Source organism: Lipophrys pholis (genome assembly GCF_963383615.2).
Source record: "Lipophrys pholis genome assembly, chromosome: 9".
In the NCBI taxonomy this organism is placed as follows: Eukaryota; Metazoa; Chordata; class Actinopteri; order Blenniiformes; family Blenniidae; genus Lipophrys; species Lipophrys pholis.
Window position 1 is genome coordinate 12,266,289 of NC_137639.1, and position 22,406 is coordinate 12,288,694.

The window sequence follows — 22,406 nt, forward strand, 5'->3', positions numbered from 1 at the left end:
CTGATTTTGCATGTTCTTCCTGTGCACACATGGATTTCTCTTCGTTTTCTCCCCCTAAAAGACCAAAAATATGCATTTTAAGTTATTTGGTGACTGTAAAATTGCCACCAGGCGTGAATTTGACTTCACCATTAGTCAGCTGGGTCCATCTCTTCCACACACTGACCCTTTTCGAATTGAAGGATGAATAAAAGAAAGAAGTGAAAGTGACTTTGCAATGTTGTGGGTCATAAAATACACTCAAATTCTCAGAAGAGCAGAAATGGGTTAATTTGATCTGTTTTTACACTATTTTCCATTCCAACAATTTAACATTTTCACTGTTGTTGATGTAAATCAAACATTTGAATACTTTCAGGACTTACAGACAAGTGTAAGGGTTACCAATGTCACATTACTCTACGAACAGTTGAGTTTAATTTCAGATTAAGACCTTTTTTTAAATGTAATCTATAAGTTCTCCCTTTGTCTGCATGATAGGGCTGCAAAGGTTATCATTATGGCAATACCAACAAGCACAATATACATAAATCAAGTCTCCATGCATTCATGTTATGTAAATTCCAAATGACTGTATCTTAATATGAAAAAAATGCAATTAATTGAGATTATTTCCGACCAGGTGGCCACAGGGTAGAAATCAGAAGCACAAAAATTCAAAACAGATTACCGTAAACAGTCTTGACTGCTCATTTTCTGAAACAGTATATTGTATTGTATTGTATTCCTATACCTGTATTTATCAGAAACCATATAGTCATTGCAGTACTCAACAGCATTATGACAGCTCACATGTTCACCTGACATCGTACCGCTCTACTGCAGGAGTTGGTTTTCTTCACTGGGGAATCCAGCTTCCACGCACAGTGAAATTCCATTGGCATGAATTCTGCACAAGCAATTGGTGACTGTACATCGAGAGCAGATGTGAATGTGTAAATGACTGATTGTATCACTGTAAGATGGTTTAGACTCCCGTCCCTGCAAACCTAAACTTAGTGAGAGTGGGTGTGTGAAATGATTTCAACTTTTTTTCAGGAACAGCCAGTTTGGGAGTATGTGAGTGGTTTGTGCTGGATGAGTGAGTAAATTTAGAAAGCAGAACTCACCCACTGAAGTCCAGTATGCTAAATAATTGAGAGCGGTGAGCATGTCCGCCTTGGTTGAAACCATGTGGGAACATTACGGCACTGGTGCAGAAAACAATGTAGAGCAGGAGCTGTCTCGCTGCTCCTTCCTGTCTGCCTGCTGCTGTCTGCCGGCGGGGTTATAGTGTGTGTCACAGTCGCACTGTGGAGACAATCCTCCCTGCTGCTGCTGCTGCTGCTGCCACGTACAGCAACAAGGTGCCACAGCCAGAGAAAAAACCAAGCCAATTGTCGAGGTGGCAGCAGGAGACGATTCGACATGTCATGGTAGAAATAGCTCAGGTGTTGTTGATGTCAGCTCAGTGTTACAGGGAGCCAGCACACACAAAACTGTCCAGCATCAATTAACATTTTCTTTTAGCAGGGAACTCAAAGTTTTTCCAATGACCAACACAAATACAGCACATGTAAAAGAAAAAAAGATGAATGTCACTTTGATGAATCTGGAGTTATTAGCTTCTCCGAGCTCCTACATGGAAGTGGGACCGTTCCCAAAAGCCACTTAGTTCTGATTGTACTGGGATGTTCCGTCATGTTGGCTGATGTGTATGAACCGATCAGCTGGCGTGCATGCAGCTACCCAGGTTGTCATTAGCTGAAATGAGTGAAAACATCTGCACTGTTGTGTTTCTCCATGCTTGGTGGCGAGCCGCAGGTGAGATGTCAGGTGTAATTACCACACTCCATAAAACATGTGCTTCGATTGTGATTCAGTGCCACGAACCAGCTGCGGCTGCGAACCAGCAGGAGTCCGGCAGGATTTATATCGGCTGGCAAATAGAAAGTGGGGAGTGATTAGTGTAATGTAGCAGGCAAATCGCTATGTGAGGAGAGAAACTGGTTGCTGTGCTTGACTTTAGTGTCGTCGCACATTTTGACGAATATTGATTTTCTTTAAGAAAAGGAATTACAACAGAGGGGAAAAAAAAGACTCACTCATTTTGTCATGGTGAAATATTATCACAGAATATTGTGAAACATTATCACATAATGTCAACATTTATCATGTTCTAATGTGAGAAAAATCCACATTTATTTGATCCAAAGAAACATCATAATAATATGCCAGAATATTGAAAAATGTATCTTCCCTTGCTTATCCCAAGTCTTATTCCAGTAACAGAATCTGTCAAAATGACAGTTTGAGGCCTTTTTAGTGTGGAGTTTGCACCTTCTCAAGCTATTTGTTTCCACACAGTTTAAAAACATGTGTTTGAGGTTGATTGGTGACTGAATTGCTTGTGTGTGTGTGTGTGTGTGTGTGTGTGAGAGACTATCTGAGTGTGTGTGTTTGCTCTTTGATAGTCTGACAACATATCCAGATTGTACCTCTGCCTTCAGCCGGAGTCAGCTGGGATCACCTGCAGCCCCCGTGACCCTGAAGCAGCATTAAAACAAAAAGATGGATGTTCTTCTGAACCATGATCTTGCGATCTCCCGGGAGGTGAAGTGCTTGTGTGGCGAGGAAGTCATCGTAAACACTCCTCATTGTGTGTCACTCGATCGTTTCAGGCAGCTCTCGAATGAGTCTCCCACTTTCCTCTTGACTTTGTCCTTTTAGTTCTTGCAGGCAGAGTGCTAACAGAAACCACTTCCTCCTGTCTCTCTCATCTCTCGTGGTTTACCATTTGTCAGGAGGATCTTTTCAAGGATCGGTGGTCGTGTTATCTATTTTTTATTTATTTTCCGTACTTTTCCGGTGTCTGTGCTTTGTATCCGGCTCTCCACCGCTGCCTAAACTGGCACTGTTGGACAGATTGCTATATTTATTTCTCTACTTTCATGTAGAGGAACACACAGGAAGAAAAATACACTTAATTTTAACGACACCAGTGTGTGTGCCTGTTTTTCTAGAATAGCTTTCACTTCATGGAGAAGCTTCTCATTAGTTGTTTTTTTTGCACATTGTGAGAGGCTCATGAAGGAATGCACCTGTCTTCTGCTTATAGAAATAATCTTTAAATGTGGAGTCCAGTCTTGATGTACGTTTTTATAAATGGTAACATCTTTTCAGTTTTCCACTGCGTATCCATTGCCTCCATTGTATTAGTTTGCTGAATAATGTATGCAAGCTTTTCTTTGTAAATTTGATCAAGCATCCACAGGCAAATTCATTTCCAACCTTGCTTACGCCTGTAAAGACTTAGTTCCTCTCTGGTGTTTGTTAATGACTGGCCTGGCCCACATTTTGTGTGCATTGTAATTTCCTTCCTCTCCGCCTCAACACACCACCGGGGAATAGCGCCAAGCTGCGCTCTTGATGAATGGCTCTGGATTTCTGTTGCTCTTCTCCTGCTGAACTCTTGATCCCACACTCGCGCGTCCATATGTGCATATCTCCAATTCATGTCAGATTATTGATTCATACGGAAATAGATCCTTATAGACTCGCATCACAATCTCTCGGATAATGAGGATCTTCTCAGCTAAATAATCAATGAAATCCTGAAGGAAAACAAAGGTTACATCTGCTCTATTAAGGCCGACAAGGACTGTACCACAGTTGTGTGTGTGTGTGTGTGTGTGTGTGTGTGTGTGTGTGTGTGTGTGTGTGTGTGTGTGTGTGTGTGTGTGTGTGTGTGTGTGTGTGTGTGTGTGTGTGTGTGTGTGTGTGTGTGTGTGTGTGTGTGTGTGTGTATGGATCGGTTATGAAAAATGCCCCTGCAGAGCCTGTTACTGCAACTGTAACATCAATACCTGAATTTCCTGGAAACCTTGCCACCTCTATCTAATTTTTGTGAGCATGAATAAAGCTGAAAAAAAGACAAACCGCGTACTCATCATAAGCTGCTCTAAACTTAACTCATTCTTGCCTTGTTGGCATACTGTACCACATGTTTGGAAAGGAATGGCCGAGATGAATCATTTGTCAAAACAAAACAAAGCAACCAGTGTGTTATTTTCTCGCCCCTTCTCCTTTTCAACGCTCATAGCTGAACAAGTGCGTGTTAATGTTTGAGGACTGAGCACAGCAACAGTGTGAGGCTGCTAATGTGACTCAAGCCAAACCTCGGCCCATACAAACATGTTTGTGGACTCCAGGGCTGCACGATATTAGATAAACACTGGATAACAATACAATTTTGATAAATATAAAGAGTTGAGTATGTGATGTTTATGTGTTGTGTGCTATTGAGATTTATTACTAGAAATAACAGCGCTCTTTCTCTTCTCATGTTTTGCATCACGTTTTTATCTGCAGATCTCACCTGCGGCATTTCAAACAGAGCAGTTTGTAGGTTTTGTTCTCTTTTTTTGTGTGCTTTTGTACAACCAGATATGAAATAATTGGGGCTGTCAATCAATGAAAATGTTTCGATTAGTTATTAAGTCACCCTGTGTTTCTCAATTATTTGCAATTAACCACATCTTTCATAAGTTGAATTTTGCAGAACATGAATGCATAGTGCATGAAAACAGAATTTAGGATTATTTCTTTGCGTCCGTTGATATTAAATCTGTGATATATTGTGTAACTCTGTTAGACACCCTTGGAAATTGACTGCAAATCAGTAATGAGACATCCTCAGATCCAGTCAGTTGTGGTTTCAGGCCATCTGGATGCATTAATTACGCAGATTCCCAAACCATATGGATGGTCAGGTGCATACTTAGTGTTTTCAGTTAGTCTTTTTTTTCCTGATGGTGTGATAATTTGCTCGAAAAAAACTACAAGTAGATTGTTGAGCAGTGAACAAGTTGAATAAATAAAAACTGCAGCTATATTTATGATAAAGTGCTAACTGACTGGCTCTGAGGCCATGTTTACTGTACCCGGGTATTTAAAATTTTTTATATTACTAAGATTCTGTTTGGCAATCATGGCTTCATGCTTCTCGTTACACTGCCCCCTACAGGTTTGGCAGGCTCATAGTAGCTCTGAACCAGCTGTAAAAGCGGGTCCATGTCAATGAAGATTTTTTTTGTAAACATAGAGGGGAAAATATATGTTTTTGTAAAAACTTGTGTATGTTGTAAACGTGGCCTCAATCTTATTGAGTCAATATGCATTAATTTGATCATCTCCAGTTTATTTTGGATTTAGGAGCAGGGGGCTCCATGTCATATATTAAAACCAATGATCCGTACAAACTTCATGATTCTTAACTGTTTTTGTTGAGGGAGAAACAGCATGCAGCTCTTTTTCTTCCTCAGACTCATTCATGATGGAGCCTCCTGTTGTAAGGTGCTTTTTAATTTACTGGTAAGAGCTTTGAGCTCGATTGTTTTGTTTGTAGTGTGTGTGTGGTAAAAGCTGGGAGTAGAGTGGCTGATCTGTTCCTGAGAGCTTCTCTGATCAAAATGTCACCATATCATTCAGTCTGTTTACCTGGAAACAGTCTCTCAGCAGAGGTGCGGTCAAGATAAGAGAAAGCTTGAAGAGATATGAAACATGACTCCTTTAGTATTTATTTAATCATGCTCATGGTCAGCGACTTATCACAGCCCGTTTAACGTTTTCAACACTGCCGCCTGTTGAAATTGAAATCCCTTGAGACGACAAGCTGTGGGGGATTTTAAGACCGTGTGCAATCAATACTTTGTACCAGAGCAGCTCTCAGGGGGCAATAGGCAGCCATGTCACCCTTCTCACTTCTAATAAATGGCTCAGAAAAACCCGAAGGGCTTGGGAGAGACAAATCTGCAAGATTCTCTGTATCTTGGTAATGGCTTTTTTTCTTTTTTTCTATATGCGACTGGTGATGAGATGGTGACTCAGCTGTGCCTTCAATTGACTGGCGTCGTTCTTTTTAAGTGATGGAAAATATACGGCTGCACAGTAGAACTGCAATTATGTTTTGGCCCATTTATTTCACATCAAAGTGAGACAGGTAGTTATGAAACATTTTAGCAGCATAGAAACCCATTACCTGCTGTCTGGAGAAACGTCTGATGAGCAAGAAACAAGAGAAATCAGAACATGGTAAATGTGTGGGGACACCAACAAGCTTTACTGATGGAAATCTTCCACTATCTGTCATTTAAAACAAATCACATGTGTTTTGCATCAGGGAAAATGTGTTGTCATATCAACATTGTTGATTTACATTTTGCAAATGACAGATTTTGATTCAAGTATGTTTCTGTTCTCTGCTTCTGAAACAACTTTAGTGACAACTACAGTCCAATCCGTCCTTTTACCAGCTGTGAAAATTTCTGACGTCGACTTCAATATATTTATTTGACCACCGGGGGCGTACAGGGGTAGAACTTATTTTCTTTCTACTTTAGTCTATATTATGTGGTGAATCAGTTCTACACAAATGTAGAAAGGTGTCTTCATAATGGATCATTTCTAGATCTTGACAGGTTATTCTGACCATAATGTGAACCAGCCAACTATGTGTTTTTGAGTTCCAGCTAAGATGTACATAATGTGATAGAAATCCACAGTGATCTGTGTGTCGTAAAGCACATGGTGAACTGAATCATAATGTTGTTGGAATTGCAGTTCTTTTATTTAGCTTTCAGGTTTGTCATGTTTTGTAAAAGGATAGTTCAATAAGTATGAAATGAATAATATTCGTTTTTTGAACTAAAACAGGGACATAGATTTAGAATTCTACTTAGTTTTAGATTATAATGCTATTCTTTACTGGTGTGGCCCACTTGAGAGCAGACGGTGCTGTAGGAGTTTGACACCTCTGACTGGAGTGTTAATTCTCTTAATATCTCATATCTAATGTACAACAAATATTCTCTAGCCCAATCTGTTCATTGAACAATTTCTTTTGTGACCCTCGAAGCTGCTCAAACCTCTTTAATCCTTATTAAAACAATGAAACAAGTCTCTCATGACATTTTACCAAAGGGCAGATTTACAGCAATGTCAGAGTGGGTCATTGTTAACACTCAACTCTTGTTAACAGGATTTTCATGCATGACCCACCAAGGTTTGTGTTAATAGTGATTGGCTTTACAGCCAAATGCCAAATAAATAGATTTAGTTTGTGTAAGTGCAGCACAGCTGTGGAGTGGATCTGTCACCTCATACCTGTAAGGACGTTGCATGTTTAGTTTTTTTCTCTCGACTGGTTTTCCCATCCATCCAAAGATATACTTGTTAGGTCTCTTGGTGTTCGCTCTGTGATGGACGGCGACACATTGCCTTTTGTCCGACGTCAGCTGTGAAAGGCTCGAGCTCCTGTGACCCCAACTTGTATAAAGATGGATGGCTGAACTGGTCAGAGTGATAAATGTCAGTATTTAGTCACACGGCACACGCAGCAGTGAATACAGTGACTGAGCCTACGTGTGTTCTCTCGGCCTTTCACAGCACACAGTTTCCCACCAGCACTATTTGATTTATACTGCCGACCTTCAGTAGTTTTGATGTGTAGATTTGCGAGTTGTTTTTTGACATTGTCCTTGACTTTCTTAAATATGCCACTTTTAAAAATGATGTTGATTGTCAGAGTGAATTTAATGTGTTTTTAAGCTGCTTAAACGCCAATACAAACATAGAAAATTGCTCCATCTCAATGAGAAAAACAGGTGGCAGGCTATATATCCACAACAATCATGAAGACTTCAGCGAGAAAAGTTGTTGTGCAGCAGCTATTCTCCTGAGCGGATCATTGAAAGGCTTTAATTAAATCCTTTTAAAACAACTCCTGAATGAGAGATAAATGGAACCAAACGGTTTACAGTTTAAAGCAATCCTTCCTTCGTGAATTGGCGCCTCATCACCGCCAGTCTGTTCTGGTCTTGTTGTGGGATGCGTTATGCTCGTGGAGGTGAGAGGATTTTCCAGAACCTGTGAAACGAGATAATGGGCCTAACAATGCTCCCGGGGGAGTCGCAAATGGACGACGTTTCACCGAGCACAAGAAGCAGGAGGCAGTGATGGATCGGAGAGTACGGCTGATGGGCGTACTCCGCGAGCCAAATGCATCAGCAGCAGTTTTGTGGAGGAGCTGTTGCTCAGGTGAACCATTGTTCCGTGTGTGTGTGTAACCTGAGGCGGGGGTTGAACTCATGGCTTGACTGTCGGGGTTGAAATCTGACTCTTATGAGGTGAAATAGTTTGGACCTGAGTTGATGGAGGGAAAGAAGGCAGAGTTAAAAAAAAAATAAAAATTTTGTTTTATTGTAATACTGCAGGTGAGGTTTACCCTGCAAGCAGTGCTTTAAAACCTGTACCTGAGTGCAGAGACTTCATTATTTGGACTAACATTTCCACCCACCTTGTGGCAAGAAATTCAATTGAGCAAAGAAAATGGTCCTGCCTTGTGTCTCCAGCTATAAATCCAATCCAATTGCCTTCAGTTTCACAGCAGGTCATTGTGTGACTTCACAGTTCAGCGACTGTTGCATAAATCTGGCACATCTAATGTGGCACTTTATTTTACTCTACTATCTCTCATCCAAGATACCTCGGATAGTTGCAGGCCCTCCACTCCAGTTTCTCTTCAACTTTAGAATCACAGCATAAGATCGTAATGTAATTTCAGTACAGTCGTTTATTTTCATCCATTGTATGGCAGTATGTCGTTATCACTATGGATCTGTTGAAATGAAGGCTGAAAACAAATGTGTCTCCCCTCTTCTGTCTGCCTGAGTGTCAGCTCTGTGCCGCTCTCTCGTGTAATCAGTGTGCTTCCAGGCGTCCTCCTGAGGCTTGATGGGCACCACAATCATCATTGTCTGACGTAATTTTTTTTGTCCTCAGCCGGATCTGTCTGAAGGAAAAAACTGGCATCGGGGGAGCTGCTCCTCTTCCTCACTCCTCCCTCCTCCCTCTGACCCCTCATTCTTTTCCGCTGTCGCATCTTCCATCCTCCTCCTCATTTTTTCTCACTCTCTGTACAAAAGGTTCAGACTGATTGATAGGCTGTGCCATTTAAGAGCTGTCCCGCGTTCACGCCCTGTCCATTTCCATCCACAGAAATAATACAGATTCAAAACCTTTATTCACACTGATTTCTCTCTGTGTTTTCAGGGCAGCTGAAAATTGCACCGCCGACTTCAGCACAGTTAAGATACGGTAAGCGGGTTTGGATCACAATTCTCCTGCATGTAGAGGACGAGTACGCTCAATGGATGCCAGAAGTGCTCGTTAATTTTCTACAACAATATGACAGCTGTGATTCATATCCCTCATTGAGCTGTCAATCAGCCAGGATGATTAATGACGGAACACCTGTGTTAGTTAATGTGTGGAATGTTGATTTATTTGTGTTCTTGGTGGAGCATGGCGTAAAAACTGTACTCTGTATCAGCCAATGGGCATGACAGTTCACACAGCGCAATAATGAAAGGGTTCCATTTGAATGAGTGTGCATATGATAAAGACAAATATATGGAAACTTCACAAAGATTATTATATGTATTATATAGATTATATATCTAGATGTGCTTGATTTTTGTATAAAGCATATTTAGTGGTTTTATCTTCCTGGGATGTTGCTGTTTGTCCCATCAAGTAATAACAAGTTATAAAAGAGAGAGTGTAGGTCAGGGGTCGTCTGTATTTTTAAAACTGAGAGTTACCAGTACAAATTAACATGAAGAGCTCCTTTCATTGATTTCAGAACATGTCCTCTGGGCTCCTCACAGGGTACTGCAGGCTACCAGGGGCCTGCGGGCAATGTGTTGGCTACCCGTACAATAGATCATGCTAAAGCTTTGTTCCCAGGTCCAGACCAAACTTGCGTGGGTAAAAAGTTTGCACTCTTTGTTCCAACTTTCTCATTTTCAACACAGGATCAAAACAAACAAAAAAAAAACAAAAACCTTGCAGCTGTTTTCATGTGCAGTTTGGATTTCTTGTTAGTTTTATTACAAGGTAAGTCCCCAATATTTTATAAAGCGTAAAAAAGGTCAAAACAGCAACAAGAATTATTCCATTGTTGCATCAGTTATGATTTTCTTGCAGGGATGCATTGCTCCTGAAGCACAAGACAGCCTGTGTTTGGTTTTAGAGTGTTTAAGCCTGCGTTCATATCTGGTTCTTGTTTGATTGAAAGCAGACAGAGACCTGCTTCACAAACTGATTCAGGCCACTTGTGTGATAAATAGGCACCAGAGTTCAGATGGCAGCATTCCCACTTCCACGAATGAACCAAATTAATGCAACAGGGGTCATTTTATTCTGACCAAGAGTGACAAATGTAAATGCACCTTAAGGCTGAAGCTCTTACTTATTCACTATACTGTAGATTCCTATTCACTGACATTAGAGTAGCAGCTCCTGAGAATAAATATCACTGCAGGAAATGATCCAAATTGGAAGCACACAAAGGTTAAACTTATTACATTTAGGAAACTGTATATATTGTTATTGCATTAAATATGTTTTCCTATAATTTGAAACAATTAGGATGTGCAACTATAAAAAATGGAAAAATGAAAAGCAGAATTGTGCAGGTCCTGTGTGTGAGCAGTTAGAGTACTTTTACTATTTGTATTAGTAGTTTCCTCACAGTTGTATTTTAATATCATTAAAACTTAAAAATATTTCATGAGAATGGCTGAAACTTGACCCCCAGCATCCCACCGGGTGTTAACTGTGAATAGGGTGGGTTGAAGTGACAATTTCTTTCGTCTCAGTGGGCTTTCCATACCCGAGTGCTTGGACAAAAAAAAGTCAAATAAAAGCACCTTGATGATTGTGTATGTAACATTTCCTCCAATAGAAACTAAATCAGAACCTCGGACATGTAGGTAAAAAAACGATCTTTTTACTTGCAGTCTGTTCGTAGGTTCCACAGTGAAGAGCTTCAGAGTGGATCGCTGTTAAGGTCATGCACTCACACAGCCATTATGTAATCCTCCTGCACATGTGCAGCTAAAATCCTGTGCAGGCATTCTTCACTGTGTGGTGATTTTATGGAGGTGGTCACAAGGCATCTGCTGTTGTCTCGTGTTCTAACATCTGAGAGGTTAGAAACAAACAGATTTTTTACTCTGCACTGTCTTCTGTTTCTCCTTTTTCTTCTTCACTGTGCCAAAGCAGAAAGAAAACCACATGAGCAGTCGCGCAGTTCTGCTGAAATGCGGTTTCTCCTGCTTTGACTGCTCAGGAAAGATAACACAGCCGACTGAAACGAAAGGAAAGGAAACTCTGACTCAGACCATCGGCACTGAGGCTGCGGTGTCAAATACAGTCATGATCACGAGTTTCTTAAACACAGCCAGTCTTTGTGTTGTGTTGATTGTTACCTCCATTTTTCCTCCTGGGACTTATTAGAACAGTTGGCATCTTCAGAAAAGAGGCTGTGCTCCTTTTAGTGCCGTTGGAGGGAAGAAATCCTGCTAAAAGAAATGAAGTATAAAACTTATTTAAGATATTATATAAGAAAATTTATAGTAAGTGCAATAGTGATGAATGAAAACAATTAAATGAACATTATGTAATTATCAGATATTCTGAATAAACACATTTAATTAGCAGAATAAGAAGTTGTGCTTTTATTGCCCCTGGATTCCAACAGCCTTGAAAATGTGAAAAACATTTTAAAAATTCAACATTCAGACCAATTTTTTTGTGAAGTGAGACAAAGCAATGTGCAGCTTGAGACTGAGTAAGTGTTCACTAGAGATTATCTGTCAGGATTTATCAATAAAACTCTGTGTTTTCAGTTTCATCTGCGAAATGAAGATTTACTCTTTGTTTATGTGTTTATTTTTAAACTACTGGACATACAAGCATTGGTCCCGTGATATTTAACTGATACATATTTGAAACTACTCATTTCTCATATGTGTCAAAGAATAAACTTGATATGGAAATATATTTGTGTGTGTCTGTGTTGCACAGAAATAACAGTTCAAATTTAATGAGACGAACCGTGTTTTGTTTTGTTTTTGTTTTTTTAAGAAAAGTCACAAAAGTCTGCATTGTAAAACATAACCAGAAGCTATATTAAATTTAATAGGAAAACTCAGTGTGGAAATAAAAGAGTTACATATTATAACTACAAGACTCAAGTTTGGTGGTTCAGGGGTTAAAGAACCAAAAAAAAAAAAACTGACCAATTTAAATATGTTCATGTCAATCATAATGATTAAGCCGAGGGCCCGCGCCCTCAAAACAAATATCCAGATTAAAACTGGTCTAATAACCCAAAGGGTGTGATTTTTAATCAAATGTTCCCCACCAACACTGAGAAATGTTCCCTTATACCCTCTACAATTTCATTTTCTTCACTACAGTAGATTAATTACAACTAATGGCCGGAGGATTTAATTTCAAATCCTCTGACCTGTGATGCATTTGGTAACAAACGCTGGAAGATGTTTAGCCCTTAAATACCTCAGACTGTGGAGCAACGTAGTGTATCCTGTAACAGGCACAGGCTGGAGAAGAGAAGTGGTTCTTGCTGTGAAATTAAACTGTTGGTCCTGCGTTTTTAACTCGAAACCAGACTGGAATTGAAAATGCCGCGACTGATGTTTTAAGGGAGATGAACGTAAATTTCAGTTAAAATCTGCAATGCATTTTACACACTTTTACTCAATGAAAACATTCACCGGGTAAAATTGCAAATGGTCACTGTATTGCAGCAAATGCATGAATGTTGTGACGGTTATAAGAGACAACTGAGAATTCTGGACCATCTAAATTTGACGCCTCTCGCCATCCTGCGATCATTTTATTCATCTGAACCTTGTAAAAGAAGCTGCAGGACAAAGACCATTATGATGTCTCATTCTGTATAAATCACACAAATGAAACTGAGAAATGTTGGAAGCATGTTTTGTGACTTTCAAAAAAAGTAGTGCAAATTCTTTAAAGTTGTGTATATGAATTTGCACGTTGTTGCAGCCCCTGGAGACGGGGACTTAAAGTGTCTTGAGGCTCATGCAGCTTTAGGATTTAGGGTTCTGAAGCAGAGCGAGAGCTCCAGGGCAACCTGGTACTGTCACCGTCATACTGAGCAGGAACTTTTTTACTTGAAGGAGACCGAACTTCATTTGAACTTCTCTCACAATAAAATTCAAAGGCAGTTGACATTTCAAAAATTCAATTTATCAGACACGGCAATACATCAAGCTGCCTGTAAAAGCTGTATAATACACAGAACACAATATATTACTCACACACATAGATGCAGACAGCACACCTCACTGCAACACATCACAGCACTTCTGCAAATTGAGCTCCGTGATATTTATGGTCCTGTTTATTTATTTCAAAGACAAAAACCTTTTCTTCTGTTGAAAAATATGATTGCTTTGCTGCTGAATTCTGGGGCGTCTGAATGCATAAAACAGAGGAAAAACTGAGGTATAATAGCCAGCCTTCCACCTTATTCTACTTTCCGTATATATTTCTGTATTTTATTTTCTTGCCTGACAGCAACTATTTGGACTGTGCTTCAGCTTTAGGGTCATATTGTGTGTGAATCTTCTTCAGTACTCCTTCATTCGACTCGGGGTCATGAAGCAGAAACTGATCCCAGGGGAAATAGTTAACAAGTTCACCACTGTGGGGCGTTTTTAATGTTTTGCATGTGACGATCTGTCACATTCAGCCTGTAGCGGGTTCGCCATTACTAAAACGATGTTAGACTGAATAACTTCAGTCGCGCTCATTATTAATCCATCTGTCTCTCCTGTAGCTTTCAATCGATTAATTTTTCAGAAGGGTTTTGTGTCAAAAGAAAATGAATTTTGCATTTATTTCCATTGTATTGCTGCTCTGTCTGGCTCCATTACATTTAAAAGGTTGCCCTCTGTCAGGGTACGTTGACAGTTTCTTGTTCTTACTTTGCAGTGCTGCTGCACAACGCCCTGCCCTTTGTTGGATTCGGTTTCCTGGACAACTGCATCATGATTGTCGCTGTAAGTTTGAGTTTCGTGCAGCGCGGTGGTCCCCTGCTGCTCGGTGGGGGTTCACTGATGGTAGGAGTCTGTGGTTTTTGCTACATGTGCTCAGGAGAGTAATGATGGAGGTCTCCAGATGGAAGCAGAGGGTCTTCCATCCCACTTTCTATCATCTATTTGACAGATCTGGACTCTTTTATGTTCCTCTGTACATGTTAAAACAAAATAAACTAAACAAAGTAAAGAAAAGTAAAACCAAAGGTTTGGCTCTTTATGAATCCTCCAGAGCTGAATCAAAAGCCTCAAATCGAATGCTATAGTAGTGATATCAAATAGCTTATCTGCAGATTATAGCATATAACCATCATGGCTTCTCATTATATGCATAGCTGTTACATTTATGCATAGTTTTTAGACTGGTTATATTTCCTTTTCGCAATTTCTGATCATGACGTGAGAATAAAGGGAATGAGTCTGTGTTAGTTGGTTTAAGTTAAAAGTTTAGTCAAGATCCTTAAATTAGATTTTCTTCTGAAATGGTAACGTGTTTTACTAATGACCTCTCAAGAAGAGAAAAGCAGATCAAACACATATTATCATCATGCGTCCCTCTTCTGCTTATTGTTTAGCCCCTGATCTGTATTTTAGATTTTCTGTGTTCTTCCTCGTGATTATTCATGCGATAAATCTATGTAAATAATGTGTGATGAGTTGTACAACGGCTTGAAATCTTTACACAGTCATGGATGAAGGGTTTCCCTGTCTTATGAATTAATCTGCATGTGCGTTTGGTTTTTTTTCAGGGGACACAGATTGAGCTGTCCATCGGGGTGGTCCTCGGTATTTCAACCATGGCAGGTCAGAGAATGTCATTAATATGAAACTCTTTTCATCTATTAATTACAAGTATATTTCACTGACATAGGAAAGAAAAGCTTGTCTGTGTGTAAAAGGTTTTCATACAAGTTTCTTTGATTTGTAAAGCTTTTTTCCCCCCATTATACTATCACCTTGGTTCTATAAACACTTGAATTTATTCTATTTAGGTTAGAAAGCCCTGACCTAAGCACCCAAACTGTCTTTCATTCTACCTCCACTCTAAACCAAATTACAGTGGGCTCCCATTTCCCAAAATAGAAATATGGCATTTTTAGCTGCCAACATAAAACAAATTCTCATAATGAAGCTTTCATGATAAGCTCACAATACGTCTACCGCTGTGACGGCAATTTGAAATACGAGTGAATAATGAAGTGAAATCACATTCACGGGGGCAGAAAGAAGTGGGACTGACCTAGATAATAAAAGAAAATTCATAAATATGATAATGTTGTTCACAAGCAGACTGAATGGACGGTGGGATATCTACTCGGCTCAGAGGGGGCTATTAGCATTTTAATGTTATCGCTTGTTCCTGTTCAGTGTATCTAGTCTGAACATTTACTGCTTATTTACACTATAAAACACAGATGGTGCTCACTGTTGTACGTGAAGCATGGAAAGAGTCTCGATATACATATGCATGTTTATGGAAAGTATAAACAATCAATAGTATTAGTAGTTGGGTAGGTAAAGCAATCTCAGCGACACATGAAATATAAGAACAGTTGTGTTATTTTGCTTTGAACTCATGCTGCATTTGTGGTATGAACGGCGCACCTGTTTTTCTTTGCTGTTGACTCTTTTTTTTCGAGCTCCTGGTTCCCAGACTGTTTTTAATCACGAGTGAGACTGGGACCTCTCGATGCAGAGCGATACCGAGATGAGATTCTGCTGCCAGTCGCAATCCCATGTGTTCACAGCCTGAGTCTTTCCTACAAGAGGAGAACACTCAGCCTCACAGAGCGGAGTTTATCAGAGACTATCACCACCAGTTCGCTGTGGATAGGAAGGAATAACCTGTCAGTTGCCATGACCTGAAACCTAATGAAAGCTTGTGGGATTGGCTTGGACATGAGGTGGAGGAGGAGGAGGAGGAGGAGGAATAGTAGTAGTCAGGTTGGCACTGTTTGATTAACAGAAAAGAGTTAAGGCCCCATATTTTCACTCACATACTCAGCGCTGCTGCTCATTCGCTTAAAAAAAAATGTGGCAACCTTCCAATAGTGTTAAAAATTAATTGCCAAGACGCACTGTAAAAAGAAATGATCTTCCAAACCAAAGTTTCTTACTTTTTGCGTGTAGTTTAGTTGAAGTATATCTGAGCTCACAGGTATAAAAATTTTTGTTGGCTGCTCTCGTGTTTTTAGCTTTAAAACATCAAACAGACTGAGTAAAGTGATCCGTCCAGAAGTCTAGGCCAAGTCAACGATGATGCTGAGAGAGAGAAAGCTTTTTATAGGCCACTTCAAACAGACCGGGACGGATGTGAAGAGGTTCACCATTACAGGCTAGAGCAAAGACAAATGGACCCGTTGGGGATGTATTGTACTGAAGAGACAATCCAGTCTTTTCACTGCAAAAACACAGTATTTTTTTCGAACCACACCTTGTAGATTTTAAACTGCAACCAGTTCAGTTTAAAAATATATGCTCATTTTCGATTTGATTTTGATGGAGCTTAAGGAGCAATTTCAGGCTTGTTATTGACTCGTAAAGTCAAGCAGGGAGTGAAAAATTCATTTTCAGAAAGGCAGAGCTTGTTATCTTTGTGTGGCGAGATTTCCTATTCCAGACTCGTCAGTGAGCTGGTGCAGATAGCTTCCTTACATCACTGAGTTGGAGTAAGAAAAAAAAGCTACCCAGAGGGTCCACAGCCACCTTCTGTTCTTTCCACAAGCTCAGCCTCGATGTACTTTCTATCCCTCGGTCTGTACGGACCCTTCCCTGCTAAATCTGGGACATTCAGAAGCCTGAATATTCAGACTTTGTGGTTATCTAACCCAGTCCAGAGTGCTTTAGAGCTGGTGTCAGTTCTGTGGTTAGTACCACCAATCACTTTCCAGGACTCCAACACGTCCGAGGCAGCTCAGGCTCTATTCAAACTGAGCTAATGATGTGAAATACTCCCAAATTGGATTAAATCCATAAAAGATTTCAACTAAGGTGATTAAGTCATGAAATCGCCATGTTCTGCTGACATTTGTCTTCACAGCTTTGCACCCTTCACACGTCTCCAGACGTCTCTTATTTCATTACTGTTTTTGTGATATAAGTACTTTTGGAAACGCATTGCATTGAATACGTATTTTCATGGTTTTGAGTTTTGCGTGAGGCCTCTGTACAGCTCCAACTCTCATAAGTAAAAGTGTGCAGGTCTGTTTGTGCTGCTGTTGCAATAAAGAGCCTCCAGGTACGTCCATCCGTTTCTTCTGTGAACATTATGGGCTGAACCAAAGCTTTGTTAAATCGCCTCCGAGACAAAAAGCAGGAGGGACTAATAGAAAGCCCTCTCCGTCTCCTATTTGTGATTTCACATTGTTTCACGCTCCATCCATCCAGCCAGAGTTGAAGGTGTATAATAAACTTGTGGGCAGTGTTTCTGGATTTTGTTTGAGGAATTTGTCTGGGTTCGTCTTGAGGTCAACGTGCAATTTCAAGTGTATCTAATTTTCCATAAAATGGATTTTCCTCCACACACCAACGGAAGGTGCTTCCCTGCAGAGCTTCTTTCCTGCATGTTTTAGATGTCTCCCTGCTTCAACACACCTCAGTCTAATGACTGTCATTCAATCCCAGTGAGGAGTCTCTCTTTGTCAATCAGCTGGGTTGCAGCAGGAGGAGACTCAAAACATGCAGGGCAACAGCCCTCCAGGACCAAGATTACGCATCCCTGCTCTAGTGTATTGGTACACTCCATCCTTGAAAAAACATTAAAAAAAAAGCTGTTTGTCACATTGTCTTGTCATTTAATGAGTTCTAGATGAGAAACCAGGCTCATTGAGGCTTTAAACTATTCTCAGTGGGGAGAGAATGTCAATTAGTTGCTGTTAAATCTACTTTACCCAATTTGGACACTTCAGGGTTCTATAATATTGCTGCAACATATGAGAAATCTATCCACTCATCATTTTTTCCCACCGCATAATCCTGGTAAACCTCGAATGGGAGGCACTTCTAATCAGATGCCTGAAATCTCCTCTGGGCTTTTCCCCCCATATGGAAAAAATTTATTTTAAAAGTGAGAAGGATTTCACCAATGTTTATCAGTAATCTGGAATAAAGTGAGCAAGAGGCTCGTTACAAATATTAAAACCCCCCAAAATATGCTATAATCATCCTTAGATTAAAATTTACAAATCTAAGGTGGCATTGCATCATAACAATATATATTGTTATCATACCGTCCAGAAATAGGAGCATGTGTGATTAGTTTGACTGAAGATGATAGAGGCAGGAACAGTGGAGTGTTAAAGACATATAATAGGTTTAGCTTGTAATTACATTTGATTAAACTTCCCGTGGGCTCACCACCCGCAGGAAAGGTTCTTAATTGGTTCAATGTGATCTGGGTGACAGTGCTCAGACTGCCACCACCGCGACCCGGAAACGGATAAGCGGGAGAAAATGGAGGATAGATTTGATTAGATTAGCGACATAATCCATCCTGATGTTCTGTCTATTATGGTTGTTGAGAGACTTGCATAAAGGAAGCATAGCATCAGCTACATATTTTATTATTATACCATAATGTAGTTTGGGAGTCTTTGAACTGTAACCTAATATCTGTTTTTATTTTGAGTAAAGTATAAAGGGGTGCATGTTGTCTTGGTGGAAGAAAATATATAGTTTCCTTCTGTTGGCAACATGTCCTTCAAAACACCTCTTTCTATCTTTGCCTCCTGTTGCATTTTGAATATGACATTGTGAGCTTATTCAGGTCCCCAGAGGATAAGGGAAAACACTTTTCATTTATTTTGGGTGAGTAAAAATAACTGCAGCTTGTCTCCAGTTAAAGGATTGGGTTGAAACTAAGAAATGAATGAATTAGTGCTGCAGCTGACATGAACTTAAAAAACAGCAACTGTTCAAAAATACATTTTAATGAAAAGTGTGACACATTAATTGACTTTAAAGCAGTAAAACACAGCTGTTTTCATGCTCTTTCTCACTTAAATTAAAAAACAATAATTAAAAAAACCTTTTCTCTTTTTAAAGAACATATTTCCATGTTTCATTCGCAGACACAGAGTCTCATTGGGACGTGGCCCAGTGCAAACATTTAAGCTGAATGTGCCAAAGCAGATTCCTTATTGAACCCAAATCCATGGTGTGTTTTGGCTCTCACTGTTGCACCAAGTATTACAAACTCTCATGTCTTCGCTCCAACTGCCTTGGAAAAGCTGCCTTCATCCCCAAAGAGCTTCTTACACAGCTACAAACTAATATGCTTGAATTAAATTCCAAAATCCAGACAAACCAGCGGCTTATTAGCAGTGATGCTGCTTTTTCAGGCTCTGCTGATTTTATTAACAAGACACTTTAATCTCATCTGAAAGCATCTGTGCTGGTTTTGTTTTCAGTCCCTGTGGATGAGTTGTACGATTCCACTTTGTCAGTATGTATAAAAAGAGATGCTCCATCTGGATCAATCGCCTCCTGCTCCTGACCTCATTTCTACAGCAGCTCAAGGATCAGATGGAAGCACTCAGAACTTCCTCCAGCAGTGAGATGAGGATGTGCCTAAGCAGCAATGACACCGCAACTTTGTGTCGATCCCCCCGAGGGTCTCCGAGCTGCTGCTGCCTCTGTGACTGTCGCTACAACACAGCTAACGCGGGGTCACGAACCACCGAGAGAACACAAGCAGGCAGATTGCATTTCCTCGTGTATGAGCTTCTGAAGGAGCAACAAGGACACGCTTTAAACTCACAGTATATATCCCAACCTTTGCTCTTCTACTATCTCTGTCCTCTTTTCCTGGAAGTCTTTGATGCTTCGTGTTTATCCATCATATCCTCTGCAAAAAAACTAGACAGAAACATATTGTCTTATATTTCCTCTAAAAGCCTTTTATATCCATAAATAGCTCGTACAAATTATGGGTAATGACTTGGCTGAATAATTTGCTTTCTGGTCCAGACATGCTGCGTTTTGCTCTTTTGTGCATCTCCACTGGGGAACAACAGAATAATGAAAAGTACCACAGAGAGAGGAAGGCACATTGTAATGTGGATATTGTGGAAGCAGTTTCAGTACAAGGAGAGAGGAGAAATCAGGATCCGCACAATTACCACAAGTATTTGTGACCAAACAGCACCTGCAACCTGTCAGCTTTTCCCTGAACGCAGGAGAGAAAATGATCAGACACCTGACAAACAACCATTATCTTATTGTTGTGACCATTTTAGAAATGTTATACTATATACATACATCAGGGCTGAATTTATAGCAGAAAAAGTCAATTTTTCCTGTAATTTTGTAAAAACGGTGAAACTACCATATATTTTTGGTTCATTCATAGATTGAAGAAAAGAAAACAGTCATTTTCAGAATTCAAGGTTTTTTTTTCTGTATAATTTTAGTTTATGAGTTATAAAACTCATAATTGTGAAAGAGTGTTCCATGAGATCATATGGTTTCTCTTTAAAATTAGGCAATAATTATCAGTCGACTTGGTTATGCGTGTGTCGGGAGAATATCCCCACTTCTTTGTGGAGTTTGCATGTTTTCCCTGCGCGTGCATATGTACACCTGGTCTTACTCCCACGGTCCAAAGCCATGCATTTGAGGTTAAATGGTGAATTTTCTGTAGTTAAATGTGAGTGTGTCTGTCCAGGATGTACAACCATCCTTCACCCATAGTCAGCTAGGATTGGCTCCAGCAGCTGAACAGCAGAACAGAGCAGGACGCAAGATGGATGAATGTGATCGTATAAACGGATACGTGCACCAGTAGATGTCTGTTGCTGTAAAAATGGCTGCAGGTATGATGGCGGGTGACTTCAGAGACATGCGTCAGAGTGCCAGACAGAAAAATATGCCACCCCCTTGTTTTTCAGCTGATTGGAATAAACTCAGTCGAACTCCTTCTGTGCCTTTTCGGCTCCCCATCGACAAAAACTTCAATTTCCATACTCATCTGATCGCATGTCCTTTTCTTTTCGTATTTTCTGCAGCTGCTGCCCTTGGCAACCTGGTATCTGATCTGGCAGGATTGGGGTAAGCATTTCACACACACACACACACACACACACACACACACACACACACACACACACACACACACACACACACACACACACACACACACACACACACACACACACACACACACACACACACACACACACACACACACACACAAAATGCGAACTCATGAAACGCAAGCATGACAGCTTGTAGGAGAGCTTATAGGAGCTGATGAAATAATATGCCTCACAAAACTTGAGTTCCGTGAGGCAGTGCTGACTCAAAAAAAGTTTATTCCTTCAGATAGACACACGGAATAAGCCTTCGTTTCACACGACTGCGTTTGGGTAAAAGTTCATCACCACAGTCCCACTGGTGTTGGTGAAGGCTATGTCATTAAATAGTTCAACATTAGAGGGTAATTACTGAGTTTAGCTCAGAGAAAGATAAGCATGAGCAGCAAGGGAGAAAGAGAATCACAGCCACCAGAGGTATGTGTCCCAAAAGGAAACCAGACTGACATTAAAAAAAAAAAGAGACGTCATCATGAATTAACAAAAGGCTCATTTAAGATTACAAATGTGTTTTGATTACATTCCATCTGGGCGAGGTGTGCATGGGGATGTAATTTAAGATGTGAAAATGGTCCCCAGTCTGATCACTTAATGTAATCACCTTTAATGTGTCGCTGCTGTTTCTGATCTGTACTGAAGCCAGATTTCTTTTTAGCTGAACATAAAATATGTCTGCTGATGTGAAGCTGCTTTCTCACAGAGATTAAACATTTTATTGCCACTCACTCACTACTATTTCTTAAGATTTAGATGTTTATCCGTTTTCATTCCTCTTAATGTGTTTTCTACCCATCAAGTGATATTATTTCTATTAATGTGTCCACTTTGGATCAATAACAGGATGCTGCTGTATGAGGACTTGGTTTCATTCAGATGATTTCACCACGTTATGAGGCACAGTCAGCTGACTCGTGGCTGTTATACACTTCACAGCCTTCAAGTGGCAACAGGGACCGTAATCAGCTCCATAACCTGCTTCATGAGCTTAACCAAGCACAATGCTTCAAGGAATAGAAACGGCTTCATGCCTCTGCTATCAAGAGTGAGTTAAGTTGAATGCAGGCATATGAGGTTGCCATCACTTTTGCACATTTGCATACAAATCACACAGAAACGCAGAGATTGTGGCTGCTGCGTTGTTTCAGTGTGATGGATGAGTTGAGTAGTGGTGGCCCCTGTGTGAACACTCCCCGGGAGCGTGCGCAGTTTTTCTCCTCCCGTGTGTGCGTTTGTGGCTGCCGCTCAATCTTCATTGGAAGACGGAGCCCTTGTGGCCTGTTTGTCAAGGTGAGCCTCGATTAGACCAGACAAGGGAGGCTTTTTCTTTTTTCCTCCTCACTTT

At 40.3% G+C, this 22,406-nt stretch overlaps 1 protein-coding gene across 1 annotated transcript in view; it reads left to right on the plus strand.

Annotated features, from left to right (window-relative positions):
* The window catches only part of LOC308114653 (transmembrane protein 65-like), a 43,290-nt gene that overhangs the window by 12,319 nt on the left and 8,565 nt on the right, over positions 1-22,406 (plus strand). Inside the window, exons 3-6 of the mRNA XM_080471703.1 lie at positions 9,091-9,135; positions 13,870-13,937; positions 14,723-14,777; positions 20,978-21,020. Of these exons, the coding sequence (XP_080327829.1) occupies positions 9,091-9,135; positions 13,870-13,937; positions 14,723-14,777; positions 20,978-21,020 (211 nt within the window). The remainder of the gene's footprint in view (positions 1-9,090; positions 9,136-13,869; positions 13,938-14,722; positions 14,778-20,977; positions 21,021-22,406) is intronic.